The sequence below is a fragment of the Apodemus sylvaticus genome, chromosome 21 (assembly GCF_947179515.1).
Source record: "Apodemus sylvaticus chromosome 21, mApoSyl1.1, whole genome shotgun sequence".
Lineage (NCBI taxonomy): Eukaryota > Metazoa > Chordata > Mammalia > Rodentia > Muridae > Apodemus > Apodemus sylvaticus.
In genome coordinates, this window is record NC_067492.1 from 35,612,408 (window position 1) to 35,634,708 (window position 22,301).

Here is a 22,301-nt window from a genome sequence, read left to right on the forward strand (position 1 = left end):
GTCGACTCTCTGGGACTCAGGTGCTGTGCGGCATCCTCTCGCGAGACACTGGCACGAGAAGCCGGCGTCTGCGGAGCGGGTTTTCAGGCTAGGAGGAAGGTGAGGACGCTCGGGGCGGCTCGAGCATCTGGCCGAGCTTAACGGCCCTCTTAGGGGCCGCTCTCGGCTTCCGTGCTCTCGCTTCGGTTCCCGGCGCCGTCATTGTCACGCCCGGGAAAGCCGGTGTGAGTAGCCGCGGCGGCCGGGGCCCTGCCCGCTGCGTGCCTGACGCCGGGGCTCGTCTGCCGCCTCTTTCCTCGTGAATCCCGGAGCTGGCATCGGGACCGCAAGTTTACTCAGAGCCATCTGTGGTGACCTTGAGTCTCTTCCAGGGCACTTGGCGGAAAGCAACAAAGGTGGGGAGAACCTGTAGCCACAGGTTGTCCATTCGAGCCTGGCATCTATTTCCCTAGGATGCTTGTTTATAAAACGATCCACCCAGGCTTTTGTCCTGGAGAGTTGACCCTGGGCCAGGGTGTGGTCCGGTGATCTAGCAGTAACAAGCCATTTGCAAGGTTGGGAGAAGTTTGCTTCTCAGCGTCTGGCGTGCCTGAGAGTAGAGCGGGTCTTCAGAGTAGAGCGGATGCCTCGCTCCTCCACCAGGGAAGGCTTGATGTTTGCTAGAAGTAAACGGTGTATACTTATTGTCATGGTCATGGAGGGAACGTGTACATGTAGGTGCATATGCATGTGTGTGGAGGCCAGACGACAGCTTGGTTTTTCGTCAAACTGTGGCCACCTTCTTTGTGACAAGGCCCCTAGTTGGCCTGAAGCTTACCAGTTGTGGCTGGATTCTATCTGCCCAGTTACAAACCCGGCTACATGAGCTTTTATATTCTATTTTGTATTGTTTTGTGTGTGTTGGGGTGGCGTGTGCACAATGGAAGTCGGAGGACAACTTTGAGGAGTTGCTTTTCTGCTTCTACTTTGAGTTCTGAGGGGGTAAACTCGGGTTGTCAGGGTTGTGTAGCAAGCACCCATAATTCACTGAATCACCTTGATAGCCCACACACCAAGGTTTTCTATGTGAATTCTGGGCCTCAAACTCCTTATGCTTGCCAAGCACAGGTTTGTGCTTCCCAGAGCCCTGATAATGATTTTGGAGAGAAGAGTTTCACTGAGGAGCCCAAACTGTCCTCAGAACTCATGCTCCTTCATCAATCTCCCAAGAGAGCTAGGATGACATGCAGGCTCTGACATTCTTGGTTATTAAGTTGGTGTTTGTTTGGCTTTGTAGTATTGAAGCCTGAACCCAGGACATTCTGGGTTAAGCACATAGTGAACTGTGCTCCTATCCCTGATCGACTGTATCTGCTACCACTGAGTCATCTCCAGCCTCTCTGCCACCTTAGATGGGACCACAAACTTAAGATTATGCTTGTTAGGTGCCTTAAAGATAGATAAGCCCATCTCCAGAAGTTCCTCTCCAAGGCATCTGCAAAGGCATCTGCTCTTCCTGCCTGCTGGTAACTTAGCAGACTGGCCTCAAACTCCCAGAGATCTGCCTACCTTTGTCTGGAGAGTACTAGTATTAAAAGCAAATGCCTATTCGCCTGCTAGTAACATTTTAAAAAAGCCATGGGTGGGCGGTGTCAGTTAGAGAAGCAAACAAGGTCAGTTATGTGACTTTGACTTCTACTTAACCTTTTTAGTTGTGAAACAGTCCTGACTCACAGCTCCTGAGTGTGCTGACTTAGGCACTGGAATTTTTTTTCTTTTTAAATAATTTTGGTTTTGTTGTTTTGGGAGTTTTTGTTTGTTTTTTAGTTTTTTTTGAGATGGGTTTCTCTGTTAGCTGCAGCTGTTGAGGAATTTGCTTTGTAGACCAAGTTGCTATAGTTTTTCTTTTCCTAAATAGATAAACAAAAGCAAGCAAACAAACAAAACAGATGAACATTGTTACACTTCTAGAGCTTAAAAGAACGTTGTTAAGGAATGCTGACTAGAAGCTGTAAGAGTGTGTGTTTGATGGAGGGGAGGTTTAAGGTTTGATCTACTCATGAGGTCCCTCTTGTTATGGGAAGCAGAATGCGTTATTTACTCTAATAATTTCCTGACACAATCCACTGGTACAGGGATGTCAAAGGTGAGGCTCTCAGATGGAGAAGGAGCGTTGGAAATTTTCTTTACAAGCATCTTGTTATCAGGACTGTTGGAAACAACGAAGTAGTGGATCTGGGTCCTTTCATGAACATTATTTCATTGACCTCTGTGTGTCAGTGTCCGCGGAGTGCTTTATATAGCTTACTGTCCCAGGGTTTCTTAATCTCATTTTTTTTTTTTTAGATTTTATGTATTTTACATATATGATATATATGATATATATGATGAGTACTCTGTAACTGTCTTCAGACACACCAGAAAAGGGCATCAGATCTCATTAGGGATGGTTGTGAGCCACCATGTGGTTGCTGGGATTTGAACTCAGGACCTTCGGAAGAGCAGTCAGTGCTCTTAACCGCTGAGCCATCTCTCCAGCCCTCTTAATCTCATTCTTAAGAACATGAGGTTGTTTACTGTTCCTGTTTATTGATGGGAAAAGAGAAAAGACTCAGAAAAGCTGACTTGGTGTAGTTGTATACCTAAGGAAACAAAAGTATTTTTACTGTCTTCCTACCCAGCTGTACTGGCTGGTTTTGTGTGTCAACTTGACACAGGCTGGAGTTATCACAGAGAAAGGAGCTTCAGTTGGGGACGTGCCTCTATGAGATCCAGCTGTGGTGCATTTTCTCAATTAGTGATCAAGGTGGGGGGGTTCCCTAGTGGGTGATACCACCTCTGGGCTGGTATTCTTGGGTTCTATAAGAGAGCAGGCTGAGCAGGCCAGGGGAAGCAAGCCAGTAAGGAACATCTCTCCATGGCCTCTGCATCAGCTCCTGCTTCCTAACCTGCTTGAGTTCCAGTCCTGACTTCCTTTTGTGATGAACAGCAATGCAGAAGTGTAAGCTGAATAAACTCTTTCCTCCCCAACTTGCTTCTTGGTCATGTTGTTTGTGCAGGAATAGAAACCCTGACTAAGACACCAGCAGAAAGTACTCTCTGATCTTCCCTAGCCAGTTCTTAAATGTGAGATTGATCCCATGCTACCCAACTTAAAGATTTACAAAGCTTCTTTCTCAACACCATGTGACAATTAAAAGCTTAAAAGTGTTCATTCCTGATGCTGTACTTCTTATAGATTTAAAAATCTAAAACCAAACAACCAAAAATCCTGCCCACCTGATAACCGCGCGGCATTCTTTTACTTCAGCCCTTTGCTGAGTCAGGGTAGCACGCAGCTGATGTTCACATGTTGAGACTAAACAAAAGGTGTGGTTGGAAATACAATAAGGCAAGAGTCACTTTGGAATGGAAGCCAGATTTTGAATCTAGCCAGATAAGGAGTTCAGTTTTGCTGAAGAAATTAAAACCATTAGTAAATTATTTCTTAACATGACAAAGAGCTGTGTAGTCAAGGATGACTAGTTAAAGGTCATGGTTTTAGTCACAAAGGAATCAAGTTATGTGAAGTGAACATTTTTTTTCAAGCCAAACTTGATGTTGTATGGGTGTGATCCTAGTATTTAGGAATTAGAGGAAGCATGATCAGAAGTTCAAGACCAGTCTGAGCTATATGAGGCTCTGACTCCTCCCACCTCCCCCCAAAAAAACCCTTAAAAATGAAATGAGTTTCTTAAGTGACGTTTTCTTTGTGTGTGCCCACCTACACATGTGGCAGTCATAGGACAATCTGTAGAAGTTGCCTTGCTCCGTGTGGGTTCATGAGGACTGAATTCTAATCATCAAGCTTGGGAACAAGTGTCCTTACCTGCTGATCCATCCTGCTGTCCTTCCCCCCGCCGCGCCCCCCCCCCCCCCCCCAGTAAATTCTTTTACAGAAGGAAACTGTAATGCATGTTACTTAAATCTGCCTGGGAGTGTGGTAGTGTCCCTGTCGCAGAGCTGGCTGTCTCTGAAGAAGTCAGAAGTATTGAGTGGGAACCTCCTACCACTGCCTCTTTTGTTTCACTTACTTGAAGCTAGAAACTAGGTAGCATTAATGTTTAAGGAGGGAGGAGTGAACAAAAGTATCCCTTGACCTCCTTCTCAGTAAGCATCCTGTACACAGAGCTGCATATCAAGTGGAGGAGAAAGTTGACCTGGGGCAGGGAGTTTTCATAATTAAAACATAGGTTTGGATTCTAATCCTAATTTTTGTTTTACATCACATTACATCAGTGTTGGCTGACACAGTTCTTTACCTCTACATTGGGAGTGACCTAATATCAGACTGTCATCTGAGGTTATGTATGTATAAGGTACTTTAAAGAGGCTGGCAAAGGGTAAACGTTGAAGGCAGCATTGGTAACTACAGATTCAGTGGAGCTGAATTTTTATAAGTAATGAAAAAGAAGTGTTTGGTTTGTAAATTAAAACAAATTTTAATTTTTTTTAGCTGTGGTTAGGTTATCTGCCAACTTCCTGCCTTCCTTGCTGAGCCCTTGTGCCTGTGAACGTCCTACTTGTTTTATAGCCAGCTCAAACTGAATTATCTCAAAGATGAAATCTTTCTGTCTCCACCCTTCTTACTTGGTGCTAATCCCCTTGTCTTGACTTTGCCTTATCAGTCACATCTCCCTGTTATGTCTGGGACTGTTGAGATTCTGAAGCCGGAGGCTCTAGGTTCATTCAGTCAAGCTCTTAGGGTAACAAGCTTTGTAAAGTCCTCCTTAGCGGGAGGTTGTAGAGGAGGCTGTGATTCAAATCATGCCTGATGAGAGCCCGTGGGTTACACTGCACTTTTGTCCTGTCTTTTTTCTTTTGCCAGTAGCATTTAGGTCCAGCAGCACTGCAGGAATGGCAGAGTTTGGGATCTCCCCTGGCCAGCATGTGGCAGTGTTCTGGGACAAGTCATCTCCTGAGGAAGCCCTAAAAAATTTGGTGGATAGACTTCAAGGGTTAACTGGCAGCGAGGGCCAAGTACTCATGGAGAACATCACCCAGCTGTTGCAGTGTGAGTACCCAGCTGTCCTTTGCTCGCAGGGCTAGAAGCGTTTTCATGGGAGTGCTGCTTGTCTGTAGTTCCTGATGCTTGGGGTTTTGTTTGGGGCCACCCCATTTCTTTTCAGATGAAATATAATGGACCTGGGTGTGCAGTTGGTAGTTTCTGCATACTCTTGTGTTTTGGAGTCTATTCCCATTCTAAAAAGCTTCTTTTTTACTTCTTCCCCTGGTCTTACTAAGAGTTTGGGAAATAGTAAGATACAGGGCAGAATAGTCTTACCACCTTTTGCTAGTATCAGTGGTTTAATATTTGCTGTGTAGGTTCACTCTCCTGGGTGAGGCCTGTGTCCTCTGGGAGCTCGATAGGAGGGTTGGGAGATTGCTGCCCATCTTGGGCAACTGTTGATTATTCTTTTCAGCTGCCCATAAGGAATCCAGCTTCGATGTCGTTCTGTCGGGTGTAGTCCCAGGAAGCACCTCCCTGCACAGTGCTGAGGTTCTAGCTGAGATGGCCCGGATCCTCCGGCCGGGGGGATGTCTTTTTCTGAAAGAACCAGTGGAGACAACTGGAGGTAAGGATATTGTTGTTGCTCAGAAGGTGAAAGTTTAGCACAGCTGAGTCTTTGCACATGCACGCTGTCTTCCCGAGACAGAGGTACCTTTACTACAGTAAAAGTAGTATTACTTTCTCAAGCATAGATGTTAGAATCTGAGGCAACAGAGCTGAATAGATGTGATCTTTGATTGACCCACCAGATCATAAATAGAAGGAAATTGCCACCTAAAATGGCTGAATCTCGCACCAGATGAAAGGTTCATCTTTGTCATGTTTCCGACACACAGAACATTCCAGCAGTAAGGAGGAGCACTCACAGCAACTTTCTGTGAATCTGTGGTTATTCCAGGATACAGGGTTTAAAGTAATGGCTGGAATCCTGAGAGAAAAGAATAATGTGTGGGAAGCTTAAACTATTCCAAGAATTCCAAGCTAAAACTAATCCTCGAACTCAAGCCTTTTGGCTCGGTAGTGTAACTGTCAGAATTGTTAATGCTAGGTTTCTAGCTTCTTTTTTTCTTCACTGAATTCAATCAAGATATAGAAATATATCCCATCATAAACAGTAAAATAATAGAAATGGAGGTATTTTGGAGTAAATAGAAATATATCGTGTATCTGCAGTTGTGACCTTGTGATGTGCATAGAAGACACAAGCTTTCTTGCTGGAAACTTTTATGATTTTTTAAGAGAGAAGAAATGTGCACATATGCATGCGTGTGTTTGATCTGTTTGCCTGCCTGTCTGTCTGTCTGTCTGTGGTTGTATATGAACATGAGTGCAGGAGGCCAGAGGTATTGGACCCCTTGTAGAGTTAGTGAGGTCCCAAGTTCACTCTGCCACAGGGCACGACCACTGGGGAGACAAGACACAGGACTTTAACTGCGCTTACCCCCACGCCATTGCTGGGCAGGTGTTGGGCTATGATCTAGCCTGGGGCCAAGGGGTAAAAGGGGAGCCCTGGCTGGATCTGTGGGGAGGAGTCCTTGGTTTGTCAGCGGCTGGCTTGGGCTTGGTCGTGGTTGGGAATGCAGAGAGGCCTTCTACGGGAGATGAGATGGCGGCTTTTAGGTGAAACCCTTCTCCACGGCTCCCCAGGCAGATCCTGATGAAAAGAGGCAGTCCGTGGTCTTAAGGCATTTATTGTCGTAGTGGAAAATGGATGAGTAAAAGCGCACCCCACTTCTCTTGGTGGGCTTGAGGTTAAATACCTTTCGCAGGGAAGAGTGTCTGGGAAGAAGAGTTTATTAGCTAAGTCTTACAGGCCTTTATGTACCTTAATAAAGGTACATCTGTCTTGAGGCTACATGACCATAGGTCACATCCTCTACCTGTAGAGGGGCTTGGGGTGTTGCCTTTACGTGAGTGATGGCCACAGATCTGTGGAGGGCTGCGGCCTCATGCCAGGAGCCTGGTTCCCCGGGAGGGGGTGAAACATCTTCCATTCCTTTAGGGTCACCGGGGTTTCCAGCCTTAGCTCAGCCAGGAACCAGGCCGCCTTTCATGGTCCTACAGCCCCCCTCCCCCCCCCTTAGGTCAGGCTGATGTGAGCCTTCTGATGTTGGCACTGGGAGCCAAGTTCCCATCCTCTGCAAGGGCAGTGTGTACTTACTGCCACTGAGCTGTCTTCCAGCCTGTCCTTGCTGGAAATTTAAACCTTGAGTCATAAATGGTGAGAGACAGTACTTAGGTTTCTGTGTACTTCACAGTTTATAACTTTGTTCATTATCTAACATCCTTTGGGAGGGGTTTCCAAGAAGCAGAATGATGGAATTATGACCTGTACTAGCCTACATATGAATACTTGGGGTGCTGGAGAAATGGCTCAGCGGTTAAAAGCACTGACTGTTTTTCCAGAGGTCTTGAGTTCAATTCCCAGCAACCACATGATGGCTCACAACCATATGTAATGGAATCAAATGCTCTCTTCAGATGTGCTTGAAGACAGCGACAGTGTACTCATATAAAATAAATTTAAAAAAAAAAAAGAATACTTTGAACCACCAAAAGATTTTTCAAGGTAAAATGTTATCACTAAACTATATGCACATTAAACAAAGTAAGTTTTCCATGTTTGGGAGCCTGCTGACTCACATAGGGTAGAGCCTTATAGTTTTCCCAACTTTGACATATGGAGCCATTAATGGAGGTTTTCTTTGACAGTTAACAATGACAAAATGAAGACAGCCTCTAAGCTGTGTTCAGCCCTGACTCTTTCTGGCTTTGTGGAAATAAAAGAGGTAAGTGTGTGGATATCCATCCTTGCTAGGTATGTAGACCTTGGGTGACCCAAACCTACAGCGTTTGTCGGTGATCCCAGGGCAAGTGCGGTGACAGATGCCGTGCAGAACTAGGAAGTAATGTGAGACTTGCCACCCGAGGGAGATACAGGATTCTTTGAAAAGGAAACCCCTGGGAGCAGATCCCTTCTGAGGACTTGCACTGATCTTCCTAGAGCTGTTTTACAGTGGTGGCTGTGCTGCAGGGAGGATGGTGATTCGCTGCTTCTGTCTGTCCCAGTTTATGCGGCTCTTAGGCTTCGTTGAGTGTTGTCTCTTAAAACTTTTGGTGAAGACAACCTGCTTTTTTTTTTTTTTTTAAATGTGATTCGGGCCTTTAAATTCTCTTGTTGAGACAGAGACTCACTGTTGGATGTTGCCCAGGCAGGCCATGTGGCTGGCTTGGTGAAACAGTGAGTGGACATGGGATGTCTTCAATTGCAGTTGCAGCGGGAGGCCTTAAGCCCTGAGGAGGTGCAGTCCGTGCAGGAGCACCTGGGCTACCACAGTGACAGCCTGCTCTCAGTCCACGTCACTGGCAAGAAGCCGAACTTTGAAGTGGGTTCGTCTAGCCAGCTAAAGCTTCTCAATAAGAAGTCTTCTTCAGGTAAGACTAGCTGGGGAAACTCTTCTGCGTGTGGTGGAGGAGGGTGGGGCTGGGCTGATGTAAATATTCTTAGATTGGTCCTTCAGTGTCTGTCATTTGTACGCTGCTGAATGTTTCCTGTGCTTTTATCTGGACACACTAGTATCCAAACCTGAAATAATACATAGATATTTCTTAGTGCGGCCTGTCTGAGACCACCTTGGCTTGGAGGCCTGAGTCATTTGTTCAGTTGACGATGTCTCTTCAGGCTCTGGGAGGATGGGTTTGTCCTCAGGAGACCTACCTCACGATGTGAAAACGTTTTCATACATAACACTCATCTAGAGCACAGGTTTCTGTCATGACCTTTACATATCCATCATCATCCTGCTCTCTGTGCTCCCTTGCTGCGTAGATATTATTTTAACGTTCTGCGGGAGCTGTAATCATAAGTCTTGTTGGTCTGATTTTGGTGGAACATGCTGCGGGATGCTTAAACACAAAACACGTGTTTTTCTGCAGTGTGTGCGCTGCTCCTTCCTTCCTCATCCTGCCTGTTCCTGTCTGCCCACGTCTTAGTTGTCAGGTCTCAAGTGTGTTGGTCTGTGAGGAATGCAGAGATTTAACAGAAGTTTGCTGGCATATCCACACTGCACTCTTTTTTTTTTTTTAAGATTTATTTATTTATTTATTTATTTATTTATTTATTTATTTATTTAATGTATATTAGTACACTGTAGTTGTCTTCAGACACACCAGAAGAGGGTATCAGATTACATTGCAGATGGTTGTGAGCCACCATGTGGTTGCTGGGAATTGAACTCAGGACCTTTGGAAGAGCACTCAGTGCTCTTAACCTCTGAGCCATCTCTCCAGCCCCATGTAAGACCCCAAAAACCGAGGGTGCCCCAGCACCCCACCCACGCCTCGGAAGGTGACACCCAAATCACTCGAGAGAAATGGTCTCAATGCAATAGCATGAGGATTTCTTTATTCCAGAATTCTGGGTTCCACAGCCATACACCACACAGGGGTAGAGGACTGAGGACCACGAGTGCCAAATTGCGACAGCTTTTATAAGTTTACAACAAAGCCCTCGACTCACAAACCAATCATTTCTTAGCATGGAGAGCCCTCGAAATGAGAACCAATTGATTTGTACCACTCCATAGTTTTTAGGCCAATCAGTTTAAATTATTGGAGCCCGTGCTCAGTGGACCAATTAGTTTCCTATTTTCTTGAATAGCTGCATGGACTCCTGTATAGGGGTAAGGGCGTAAGCAGTTTACAGAAGCAAGATAAGCTTAGCCCATTTCCAGTTACCTTGTGGGGCCAGGATCACCTTCAAGGTCTTTCTTCTAGGTCTAAACAAAGGGTGGGCTCTGGAATGTGACCTTTTACCTAGTTTCTAACAAAGCGAGTTAGCATTTTAAACTTCTGACTTCTTGGGGTCATTAGAGTTAGGCTGTATTATTTTCTATCCTTTCACCCACACTGCACTCTTTTGCTGTCTAGCTTTAATCTTTACGAAGTACTGTGGCCTCAGTTTACAGTCCTTACTTCCCTGCCGGCTAAGTGGCAGGAATTATAAGCTTATGTTCTCAAGCCTGGCCTGAGGAAATACTTGGACCTTTGATTTTGTAGTTCCTGGGAGGTTGGGATAGCTTAGATCAGCAATTCATCTTGTGGGTGTTCTGAGCATCCAGCGGTGACAGTGACAGTCTCTGGTGGTGTACTTACTCAGAAAGCCTGAGCCTCATAGATTCTTTCTAGTGTCCTGACCTACGTGGGAAATGTTCTATCACTGACTATGTAACCTGGCCACCAGCCTCACTAGTCTGTTTTCTTCTGTAACAGGCTTAAGTGAGGCTAAATCTTAGCCACTTACGAAGTTGTTGATACTTTTCTCATTTGACTCTGCATATACTTAGAGTAGGCAGAGGGAGTGCTATAACCCATGCTGTAGTGTTAAACTCCGTAGCAAGGAACAGGCAGCATAGAATGGATGTTGTAGCTCCACATAGCAACCGCAGCTATAAACTAGGTGGGATACCTCCCAAGGTTCCCAGCACAATGGGTAGGGAGCTGAAGGGAGCTGGTGGAGTGCCTAGTTTAAAGCTAACAGGTAAGGAACACAGGCTTCCTGTACTGTGTGAAGGCTGTGCCATGGGGTGGTAGTGGAGCTGAGCCTAGCCTCCCGTCCTGTCTCCCCAGTCTGTACAGTCATGCTCTGCTAGTCTCCACAGGTACTCGGGCTAGCTCATAGCTTGCTTCTGACGGTTTAAAGAGTTGCTTTTCTTTTATTGTTTGACTCAGTGAAGCCTGCTGTAGATCCTGCTGCTGCCAAGCTCTGGACCCTCTCAGCCAATGACATGGAGGATGACAGTGTGGTGAGTTGATCCTGTGGTCACCTGACCGTTCCTCCCACCCACTCACTCCCATGCCTTGCAGTGAAAAGTGATCTTGAATTTTTTTGTCTGTTTAATTTCATGTGTATGAGTGTCTATCTATCTGTATGTATATATGGGCATTATATGCATTCCCGGTGCTCTCAGAGGCCAGAAGAGAGGTTGGATCCCCTGGACTGGAGCTGAGTTGCTGGTAGTCATCAGCTGCTGTGTGGGAACTCAAAACTTTTAACCACTGAGCCATGCTTCTAGCCCTGAAAATGACCTTTTAGATTTTGGGGTGCTAATGTGTTTAAGGCCCCGCGTTGTAGTTGTGCCTGACATTGACGTCTTTCATTAGGACATTCCTTCCTACTAGGTTTTTTATTTATTTATTTATTTTGGATTTTGGTTTTTTTTCAGACAGGGTTTCTCTGTATAGCCTTGGCTGTCCTGGAACTCACTCTATAGACCAGGCTGGCCTCGAACTCAGAAATTCGCCTGTCTCTGCCTCCCAGAGTGCTGGGATTATAGGGGTGGTGCCACCACCACCAAGCTCCTAGTAGTATTTTAAATTTTGGTTTTTTTTGTTTGTTTGTTTTGTTTTGTTTTGTTTTGTTAGTATCTCTTTCCCCTCAACAGATTTTCTTGTTTTCCCTTTATGTGAAATAGTAAAGATTCTTGTAGACACATAAACCAGAAAAGAAGCCGGCAGACGTATTTTATTGGCCTCTGTCTAGGCAAATCATTGAACACTGTCTTAAACCCATACCTTTGATCTGCCCTATCTTTAAAAGAAATTAAGCTGGGCGGAGGTAGGATACACATTTAATGCTAGCATTTGGAAGGCAGAGGTAGACAGATCTGAGTTCGAAGTCAGTCTGGTCTACAAATGGAGTTCTAAGATAGCCAGGGCTACATAGAGAATCCCTGTCTTGGAAAAAAAAAAAAAGAAAAACAAAAAAACCAAAAAGAAGGGCTGGAGAGATGGCTCAGTGGTTAAGAACACTTACTGCTCTTCTGGAGGTCCTGAGTTCAATTCCCAGCAACCACATGGTGGCTCACAACCATCCGTAATGGGATCCGATGCCCTCTTCTGGTGTCTGAAGACAGCAACAGTGTACTCACATACATTAAATAAATATATAAATCTTTAAAAAAACAAAAAGAAAGAAAATTGTTTCTGCACCTTTACTATTGAGGCAAGAGTGACAAGCAGGATCCATCATGGTTTATGTCCTCAGAGCTGACAGACATGACTGTCTCCACCTTACACAAATAGAGCTATAACTTTGCTTTTTCCTCTCGATTTTTTTAAAAAATGTTTTACTTCCTTTGACTATATTTTATTCCTACTAGTCACATATTGAAATAAATACAAAACTTCATTTTACCTACTCCCTCCCTCCCCATGAAAACACACACACACACACACACACACTCTCTCTCTCTCTCTCTCTCTCTCTCTCTCTCTCTCTCTCTCTCTCTCTCTCCCCCTCTCCCTCTCTCCCCCCCTCTCCCTCCCCTCCCCCCCTAGTGCCAGCCAATTTTGCAGTGATTTCTGGCCTCATGCAGTCTCCCATGAACCACTAGCCTCTTCAGCCTGTGGCGTGTTCACAGTGGGCGCTGCTTTTACTTTGCACTGTGTGCTTGTTCTCATAGCCTGGGGTTACCTCAGCTTTTCCTCAGGGACCATGGCTGTGTTGCTAAGTGTTTGGATCACTCTCCAGGATCTCATTGACTCTGACGAGCTGCTGGATCCAGAAGATTTGAAGAAGCCTGATCCAGCCTCCCTGAAGGCTCCCTCATGTGGGGAAGGGAAAAAGAGGAAGGCCTGTAAGAACTGGTAAGCGCTGTGGAGCAGGTCTGCTCTACCTGGGTACCAGGGGTCAAGGCATCTCTCGGTGCCTCGTTCTCTAGAAAATGGCTTTCCTCTGAGATGTGAGGAATATAGAGGAATAAACTAAACAGGTAAACCTTAAAGAATAGAAAAGACCCACACTCCGTGGTGTAAATTAAGAAATGGAAGCATCCTGCCTGGGCATCCCAGCACTGGAGAGGCAGAAGCAAGAGACAGAGCTCTCTGAACTCAAGGTTAGCGTGGTCTACATAGAGTTCCAGGCCAGCATGCAGGAGGCTGAGGCAGGGTCGCCTAAATGGCAAGACTATTTTGTGGTGCTGGTGATACAGCCCGGGGTCCTACACATGCTAGGTAAGTGCTCTACCACTGAGCCACATCTCAGCTCCTGCTCATGAATTTGGAAAATAGTGACACTGGGTCTGCTTCCCACAGAAGTCAGTAGTATGGCTCCCCTATCCTTCTCCACTTTGCTGTCTTCCCGGCAGCCTCACCTCTAGCCTGCTGCTTCTATAGCATTTAACTTGACACTTGGTAACAAGAGAAAAATCTTAGGTGTACGTTAGCACTGTTAGAGATTTGACGTTTCTGTTGGTTCCCAGCACCTGTGGCCTCGCAGAGGAACTGGAGAGAGAACAGCAGTCCAAGGCTCAGAGCTCTCAGCCCAAGTCAGCCTGTGGAAATGTACGTACTGCACCTCCCGGCCCCTATCAACCCCCGCTGTATGCGACCCCCCTAACTGCACAGAGTAGCTGATCATAAAGGAATTTGATCTCGAGTATTCTCATAGTGGGCCGGTATGAAAGGCTGTAACAAGAGGAGAGAGTCTGCACCCTTGTGCCCATGCTGATGAGGGCTGTCAGTTTTTATTTCTTTAGCCATTTTGTCTCTTCCTTGATGTGGGATGTGGTTTATTCGGCCATTTGGCTGACCCTGCTGTGATCTACTGTAGCAGAGGCTGTCTGAGCTTCCTCGCCTCTTTGCATGGGCTTGTGACGTAGCTCAGGCAGGCCGTAAACCTGCCTCAGCTTCCCAAGCAGCTGTGTAACGTCAGTTACAGCTGTGTTACCAACTCACATGCCTGGGGCCCTTACTAACTGACTTCATAAAACAAGGGACCTCTGGGTGTACACAGGTGCCCTTTCCTTTGGCCCTTAGCCTCTCTATGTGACTCTTGTTTCTCCACAGTGCTACCTGGGCGACGCTTTCCGCTGTGCCAACTGCCCCTACCTTGGGATGCCAGCCTTCAAGCCTGGCGAGCAGGTGCTCCTGAGCAATAGCAATCTCCAGGATGCCTAGGGGGCCTCAAGGCCACACACCTCCTCCTCCAGCCCTCCGGTCCCTCAGCTCCTCCCTCGGCCTCCTTCCAGCTCTGATTCAGTCACTCTGAAAACACTCACCGGAGAGCCTTGTGCAGAGCGAAGCTGCTGTGGGCAGTGGGGTGTGGTGCTGCTATGTCTGAGACCACGGTGTGAGGGGACCTGCCTCTTAGTGTTAGGAGAGGATGGCGCTCTGCTCCTGGGGATGGAGTGCTGACCCTCTCCACCCTCAGTCTAGCCGCCCTTGAATATTTATGCTGAGTAAGCTCCAGGCTCCGCTCAGTAATGCTGCCACCTACTGGACTTCCTCAGGATGGATTTCTTGGAGCCGTGGGTCAGCTGTCAAAGGGCCTCGAGGGCACCAAAGAAGTCAGTCCCCAGTTGTGATCCATCTTGTGTCCCTCTGCCTTTCTCTCCTCACCCCATTTTACTGTAGTGTTGTATCTGTGTCCTGTTGTCATTTCCGTTAAATGGGTATTAAACTTTTGTGTTTCTATGTCTCCCTTTTACTGTGTGTCTGTGTGTGGTGGCAGAGGGTTGTCTGTCAGTCAGCCACATTCAACTCGGACTATGAAAATTGTTTTTGGAGAAGTCAGTGTCACACAGGAGTGGGGCCAGAGCTGCCTTTGTTGATTAGGATCTGTCGTCTCCTGAGGGAACCAGATTGAGGAGAGTGCAGGTTAGGGCAGGCTGGGCCAGCAGCAGTAGGAAGGAGCAGAGCAGGAGACCCTCCTCAGTCTCCCTCCTGCCTCTGCCCACACACCTGTCGTCCGTCGTGCCTGCTGTTACCTGTCTGTGACACTTGATCTTCCTAGCTTGCTTCTGCTGGTCCCTGCGGCTGAGGCTTACCTATGGGTGGATGTGGTGAAAAGCCCTTTGAGAAGCAGAATTTCTGTTGACCCCAGTGACCCTTGCCTTGTGTTACCTCCCCTCCAATTTCAGCAAAACTTGAAAGCCTCTAGCATTTCTCTTCTGTCCTGAATGGAGAGGCTTTGGTAAAGTGAAAGGGTTTTACAGATGGACTCACAGTCCCTGCTGGTCTTAACGTTAATTAGAAGGGAGATTATCCTTGGCCCATTCTGTTGATCCTTTAAAAGAACTAGAAACCAAAGCCCTTGTTGCTGCCTGTGCAGAAGCTAGTGCTGAAGGTTTAAGAGGTACAAGCCCTGCTAAGACAGTGGGGCCACAGCCCCACAAGGAGCTTGGTTCTGCAGCACTGGGCCAGCCGGGAAGAGGGCTTAGTTTCAAATGGGAACACAGCCTGTGCCTGCATTCACAGCTGGGATCCATGGATGGAATACTTGCGTGTGCATAAGGCCTTGTTTTTGATTCCTAGTACCAAAACCAAAAAAGGTTTTCTCAGGCCAGAGCAATTGACTGAAAAGCCAGGATAATAAGTGGGTGTGAGGCTGACTGATTTATCACACAGCAACAAAGACTAACAGTCCCAGATGGGTTTAGGTTTAGTGCTGACCAACTGGCTGAGCCACAGACCTGTTGGTTGCCTCTACTGCAGTTGCCTAGGTGAGGCACAAACATTTTGGCCTCTAGGTTGAGGAGAAGCTCTTGGGCCAGAGCTTCCTTGTGGGCTTAGTAAATGCCTTAAGCCCTTCAGACCTGCTTGCAGATTGCCAGCTATGACTGGCACAAAGGAAAATGGTTTGGTTGGCATGGTTAATAGGGCCCTGGTGGCAGAAGGAACACATCCCGTTCAGTCAGATCCTAGGCTGGAGGAGAGAAACCTTGCCCAGAGCACATGTAGGACTCTGCCTGCCTACTGCACACTGAGGAAGTTGGGGTCAAAGGGGTACAGCTATTTCTCTGGCCAGACTCATGATTCTATGATGATAGCCTAAGGAGTTTTAGCCATGTATAAGCTTATAGACTTCAAAAACAAATTCAACCTAAACTTACATGAATACTTGTGTGGGCCTGGGAGCCTTTGTTTTTTAGTAAATATAATTTCTTTTATTGCTGTTTTTGTTTGTTTGTTTTAAAGATTTATTTATTATATTTAAGTACACTGTAGCTCTCTTAAGACACACCAGAAGAGGGCATCAGATCTCATTACGAATGGTTATGAGCCACCATGTGGTTGCTGGGTTGAACTCAGGACCTCCAGAAGAGCAGTCAGTGTTCTTAACCGCTGAGCTGTCTCCCCAGCCCCAATGAAATGATTTCTTTGTGTTTATGTGTATACAAGCATACATGCCATGGTGCACATGTGGGGGCAGGGAATAACATGCAGGAGCTGCTTCTCTTCCCGCAATGGGTCCCAGGGATCAAAGTCAGGTCCTCAGGCTTGGCAGCCATTACCTTCACCCCGTGACCATCTCATTGGCTCTTGTTGTTTTGAGATTGGGTTATATGTAAGCCTGGCTGTCCTCCACCTCCCCCCCTTCCCCTGTCTGAAACAAGCTCTGGTTGCTGTAGCCTGAATCTCACTGCATAGCCCAAACTAGCCTGCGTGAGCCTCACTAACCATGGAGATCCTCAGGCTCCCGCATACTGCATTCCAAGCACGTCCCATCATGTCAGACCTGGCTTTTAAAAGAAAATGGTTTTTTCATTTTATGTGTTGTGTGCATATATGTCTGTGTACCAGGTTTGTGCGGTGCCCAGGGAGCCCAGAAGATGGTATCAAATCCCCTGGGACTGGAGTAAGAGTTGTGAGCCGCTATGTGGGTGCTGGGAATAAACACAGGTCCTCTGTAAAAGCAGCTAAGTTCTCTTAACCGCTGAGGATTCTTTCTGGCTTAACTCTGTGATGTCTTTGGCTTAGAATCTGGTGGTGTGGCATTCGGTCTCCCCTCATTCTGAAATCACTTGGTTGGTATACACAGCAGAGGCAGGCCACAACTTTCCTGTGCTTTGGTGACAGCTGAGCCTTAAGGGGGCTTGGAGCTTAAGCATGAGGGAACTAAGTGAGACAGGCTGCAGAGGTGAAGGCCCTTGGGCTGTGCAGATGGTTGAGATGAGTCCACCGGGAGGGAAGCCTGCCACTGCTGGAAGCTGATAGTTCTCTGATGGTACAGTGTTGCTTCACCCAGTATGCGGTGATGGGGATTCGGAAGGCTAAGCAGAAACCCCACCAGATAAGGGTGGAGGCGTGGCCAGATGGGGACACAGCAGGATCAGGTCAACACTGGCTGAGCATTGGAATCACCGGACAGCTTCCAAAAAAAAAAAAAACTTCCTGTGCCTGGGTTTTATTTACAAAAACCAGTTAATCAGAATCTTCCAGAGTGGTCTAGGGCAGCAGCGTTTCTTGAGACTTTCCCAGATGATTCTAAAGTGCATTCTGAATTAGAGAAGATTTTTCTTACACAGCAAAAAAACAAGGTAAAAACCACCCCAGCCAGGTATTGCTGTGTACCTGTAACTCCAGCACTCTAGAGGCTGAGGCAGGAAAATTGAAAGTTTGAGGCCAGTCTGGGCCAAAGTTCTAGGTCAGGCTAGGCTACATAATGAGACTGTTGAAAATCAAAAATCCCAAACAGATATTTGAAGAGCAAGAACCTACAGTGCGGCAGCACAGTGGTGGCGCACGCCTTTAATCCCAGCAGTTAGGAGGCAGAGGCAGGCAGATTTCTGAGTTCGAGGACAGCCTGGTCTACAGAGTTGAGTTCCAGGACAGCCAGGGCTAACACAGAGAAACCCTGTCTCGAAAAAGAACCTAGGGTGCAATCAGGTAGCCCTTAAGAGAGTGGAGGCCAGAAGAGAGTGGAACTGCTTGAGGCTGTAGGGCTATAGCTATGGATGTGGAAGAGCTAAGGTGTCAGAAGGGTGTGTGTGTGCCCATGCATGCATGTGCACAGGAGATGGGGGAGGTGAAAGGGAATATTATAAATATCTAAAGGGTACATACATATACATGTGACAAAGATGTTCCAGAAAACTGGCGAACACGCTCAGGACCAGATCTGGAATAGAGATAGGGATGTAGGTTTTCAGGGTAGGATAGTTGGTTAGTTGGTTCAAGGCAGGCTCTCACACAATAGCCTAGATAGCCTTGGCTGGCTGAGAACTCACCTTATAGCTCAAGCTAGCCTAGGTTGGCCGAGAACTCACCTCGTGTAACTCAAGCTAGCCTAAAAAGGTAGTCCTCCTGCCTCCGCCTCCTGAGTGCTGACATGAAGCTACCACATCTACTAGCAAGACTGGCAAGGTTGTTCATTTCCGCCCTCACACATGCTCAGCACACTTAACCACTGAGCTACAGCCCCAGCCAGTGACTTTCTCTAAGCTATGTTGTCATTGACTTATGTGCCTTACACATACATGTATTTTGTATTTTAGGATACTTTATTTGTAAAACAAGGAAACGTGAACCCTGGGCCTTAGGGAAGCTTCCACTAGGCCAGAGCGAAGTCCTGAACCTCCTGACCTGGATCTTCAGGGACAGTTTCCATATGTGGAACAGCACAGCAGCTGCATACAGGGGCTTCAGAGCCTGTGACACCAGCAGGCAGGAGGCAAAGGCAGGCCAGAGGGTTCAAGGCCACGCTGGGCTGTAGCAAGGTGCTACCTGAAAAACGGAAGTTACGAAAGAAGGCACACTACATAGCAGTGCTATGGACTGCTGACCAGAACCTTATGTTTTAGTTTCTGTGTGAGTGCGTGTGTTTGTCATGATTTGTGTGAGATCAGAGGACAACGTGGACTTGTTTTTCTCTTTTCCTATGTGGGTTCTAAGATCAAACTAGGGAGTTAGGCTTAGTGGCAGGGACCTTTACCTGCTGTGCCATCTCACTGGCCCCGGGGGAAATTTTTGCTAAAAAACTTTGCAAACATAAAATCCAGTGACACGGAAGCACGACAGGAAGTGGTCACGGCGTGGAAGTGTGATGAATCCGCTTACCAGCAGGCTCACAGAGAAAGAATGGTTTGGGTTGTTGAGAATGTCACAAGGAAGAGGGAAGAACAGAGTCCTGAAATGGACTTGGAACAGAATGGAATCAACCCAGATTGAATGTATTGGATCGTCATATGAAGTGACTCTCACTGTGTACATGCATACATACGTACATGCACATGTATATACATGTACTTGCCACTTTATGAATCACCTACAAAAAAAGTGGAGATTTATGTGTTTGGGTGTTTTGTCAGCATCTATATATGTATATCATATATGCATAGGGTGCCCAGACAGACGAGGGTATTGGGTTCCCTGGAACTGGAGTTAGAGATGATGGTTAGTGACATGGTGCTGGAAATCAAAACTAGATCTCTGGACGAGCAACAAGTGTTCTTAACTGCTGAGCTTACTCTCCAACTGAAGATTTTAAAAATAAGTCAAAAAAGCCTACTACACAGAAGCAATGAAAGCCCAAACTATACTGGAATGAGGGAGGGGGAACCCACAAAATATCAAAATAATTACTTAGATGCAATTTAAGAATTATCCAGAAAGTAAGAGTTGATTTATAGGTCTAGAAAGATTGCTCAGAAGTTAAGAACTTACTGCTTTTCCAGAGGACCTGAGTTCAGTTCCCAGCACCCATGTCAGGTAGCTCACAACTGCCTGTGTAGCCCCTCCAGGGAATCTGACACCTGGCGTCTTAGCACATATATTGACACGTTCACAAAAATCTTCAAAGGAAAAATGTCATCTACAAGAGAGAAATGGAGCGTGGTGGCACATGGCTTTAACAGCAGCACTCAGGAGGCTGAAGCAGGTGGACCTCAGTTATAGGCCAGTGTGGTCTATAGAGTGACAGCCAGAGCTGCATAAACTGTCTCAAACAAAGGGACCAGAAGGTCAATATAAATAACATTTTAAAAGGTGGTGATGTTTCACATAGAAAATAGTTTGATTCAGAACCATTTATAGTTCCTGGAGTCCTGCACACAATGTGTTGTGCAGTGTCTAGGAGGCCTTGTCAATTCTCAACCCTTAAAGGAGTGGCGTTCATATATATAATCCTGGTAATCAGGAGGCCCACGTAGGACTGGGTTTAGAGAGAGCCTGGATTACATAGGAGACTCTGCTACCTCAAAACCCACCACCATCAAAAAACCCCATAAGACACTAAAAACGGGTGAAGTAAAACAGTCTAGACAAGTCTGGACTGCTTGCCAGAGGCCACAGAAAGACTGCTGGTTACAGGCTCATGCCTGCCGGCTTGCTCAGCCTGATAGAAACCTAAGACCTCCTGCCCAAGGGTGGCACCACCCACAGTGGGCTGGGCCCTCCCACATCAATCTCTAACCAAAATACCCATAGACCTGCCCGCAGGCTAATCTGATGGAGGCATTTTTCTCAATTGAGCTTCCTCAGATAACATAAGCTTGAGTCAAATTGACAAAACAACCAATCAATACAGATAGGGTGACCACGCCCATGTCAACCAGACCACAGGGCAACACAGGGTTTCTGTAAGGTGGTGTGTGATGAAGAAAGCAGCAACTTAACTGGGCCCACCCCCAAGAGGTCCATGGAGGGCCAAGGAAAGAGAAGCCAAAGTGTGAAAGCCCACAGCCAGGCAGCAGCAGACTGGAGGAAGGAGACAGGTGTGTTGAGGGGCTATGTCAAGGAAAAAGGAGCCCTTACCAGAATCTGGCTGAAGGCTGCCCAGCTGAGTCCAGAAATTCAGCAAGGCTAACAAAACTTGCCACCAAAATGGCCTACATACTCCTCTCAATAGAGATAACACAAAGACGTTAAAACAGCGGTGAGTCAAGCTATGGGCCTGAGTGGGTGTGACCTTTAAACTCAAAGGTCCTCACGGGTTTACAGCTGGGAAAGGAGTAGCTTCTTTGAGAATCTCAAAAACAGGATTGTGAGTTTTGTTGTTGTTGTCAAAACATGTCTAAACTCCATTCTGACCTAGGATAATAAGGATTTAATTTAATCCTCGGAGTCTACGGCTTTATCTCCTCAGCCCATACATACTCTTCTCCAAGGGCCCCTAGATAACACCCTATGATCTCATTTTAAAATGTTCCTAGCTGAACGTGGTCATGCATGTCTTTAATCCAGTATGTCGTGTGGGTGTTTCCTCCGCATATATGTCTGTGAGCCGTGTGCATGCCTCGTACCTTTGGAGGCCCAAAGAAGACTGTTGTGAGCAGCCATGGAGGTGCTGGGAATCGAACTGGGGTCCTGTGGAAGAGCAGCAAGTGTTCTTAACGATCACGCCACTTCTTAGTAAATGCCAAATCTGCTTCATCTGACTTGGCCTGGAAGTTTTTGTTTTTGTTTTTTTTAGTTGAAGAGTTAAAGTCTTTGGAAAAGTCTCAGAGCCTGAAGATGACGCCTTTAATCTCAGCTCTTGAGAAGCAGAGGCAGTCAGATCTCAGAGATCCAGGCTAGCCTGATGTCCAGAGCAAGTTCCAGGACAGCCAGGGCTACACAGAGAAACCCTGTCTTGAAAAACAAAGAAAAAGAAGCGAGCTCATGTAAATGGCCCTGGTCGTTGTGTTTTTATCGAAGCAATAGAAAACATAACCAAGACAAAGGTTTCTCTGTATGTTTCCCAGCCTGCTCTTGGGTGCAAGCAATCCTCCTGCCTCTGTCTGCCAAGTGGCTGGAACTACAGGTATGTTAGACTACCCCTGACTTTATACTCATTTTTGTTTCATTTTGGAGTTAGGTTCTCCTACACGCCAGGCTCGCCTTGGATGGCCCGTGTTATTACAGAAGCTGCCCTTGCCCCCTCCTCCCAGGCATGTTGAGGTTTGCTCTGTTCCTGTATTGTAATGCTAAATTCTATATCCCAAGGTCTGGTCGCCTCCAGATGAGTGAATTCTCACGCAGACCAGCTTTTGTTTGCAAACCTTGCTCCTTAATTCGAGACTATTGATTGACTAAAGGTGCCTATAGCTTGTAGCTGGGAGGAAGAGGGCTGTGGTTCCTGGTCTTGGGGTCTGAGGAGAGACCACCGGGGTCTGTGGATCATGAGGGCGTGGCCATGAGGACCGGCCAGTTGGAGTAGGAGCGGTCCAGGCAGACCATGGCGAGTGATATCTCAGGATTTTGACAGCAAAGTAGACAGAATAGCAGAGGGGATAAATATCTGCCCAGCTCTAGTGCTTTAAGGAGTGTTACAAATATAAAGGTTTTGTCTTTTATTTGGGCAATAAATTATCTCAGGTGGGGCAGAAACACCCAATTAACGCTTACTCTGACACAGGTCCTCGGATTAAAGCACGAGCCAGCATGCCTAGCTTATAACGATTTTTTAAAACTCACAAAAGTTGGGTCACAGATGTACAAACACTATTTGGTATTTGTGGCCTTGTGATAAGTGGATGAGAAACAGTTACAGGTGAAGGAAATAGAAGCCTGT

General features: G+C 46.6%; 1 protein-coding gene across 4 annotated transcripts; it reads left to right on the plus strand.

Annotated features, from left to right (window-relative positions):
* The first annotated feature begins 12 nt into the window (after positions 1-12).
* Ciapin1 (cytokine induced apoptosis inhibitor 1) lies at positions 13-14,507 on the plus strand. Of its 4 annotated transcripts, none has more exons than XM_052166183.1 (9): positions 13-99; positions 4,850-5,032; positions 5,442-5,594; positions 7,742-7,818; positions 8,302-8,464; positions 10,760-10,833; positions 12,561-12,676; positions 13,291-13,372; positions 13,877-14,507. In XM_052166183.1, the coding sequence occupies exons 2-9, from the start codon at positions 4,876-4,878 to the stop codon at positions 13,985-13,987; spliced, it is 933 nt and encodes a 310-aa protein (XP_052022143.1). In that variant the 5' UTR covers positions 13-99; positions 4,850-4,875; the 3' UTR covers positions 13,988-14,507. The 4 variants fall into 4 exon arrangements, with proteins under 4 accessions (XP_052022143.1, XP_052022142.1, XP_052022141.1 ...); XM_052166182.1 differs by having other exon boundaries at positions 14-99; positions 4,847-5,032; XM_052166181.1 differs by having other exon boundaries at positions 41-395; positions 4,847-5,032.
* The last annotated feature ends 7,794 nt before the right edge of the window (positions 14,508-22,301 follow it).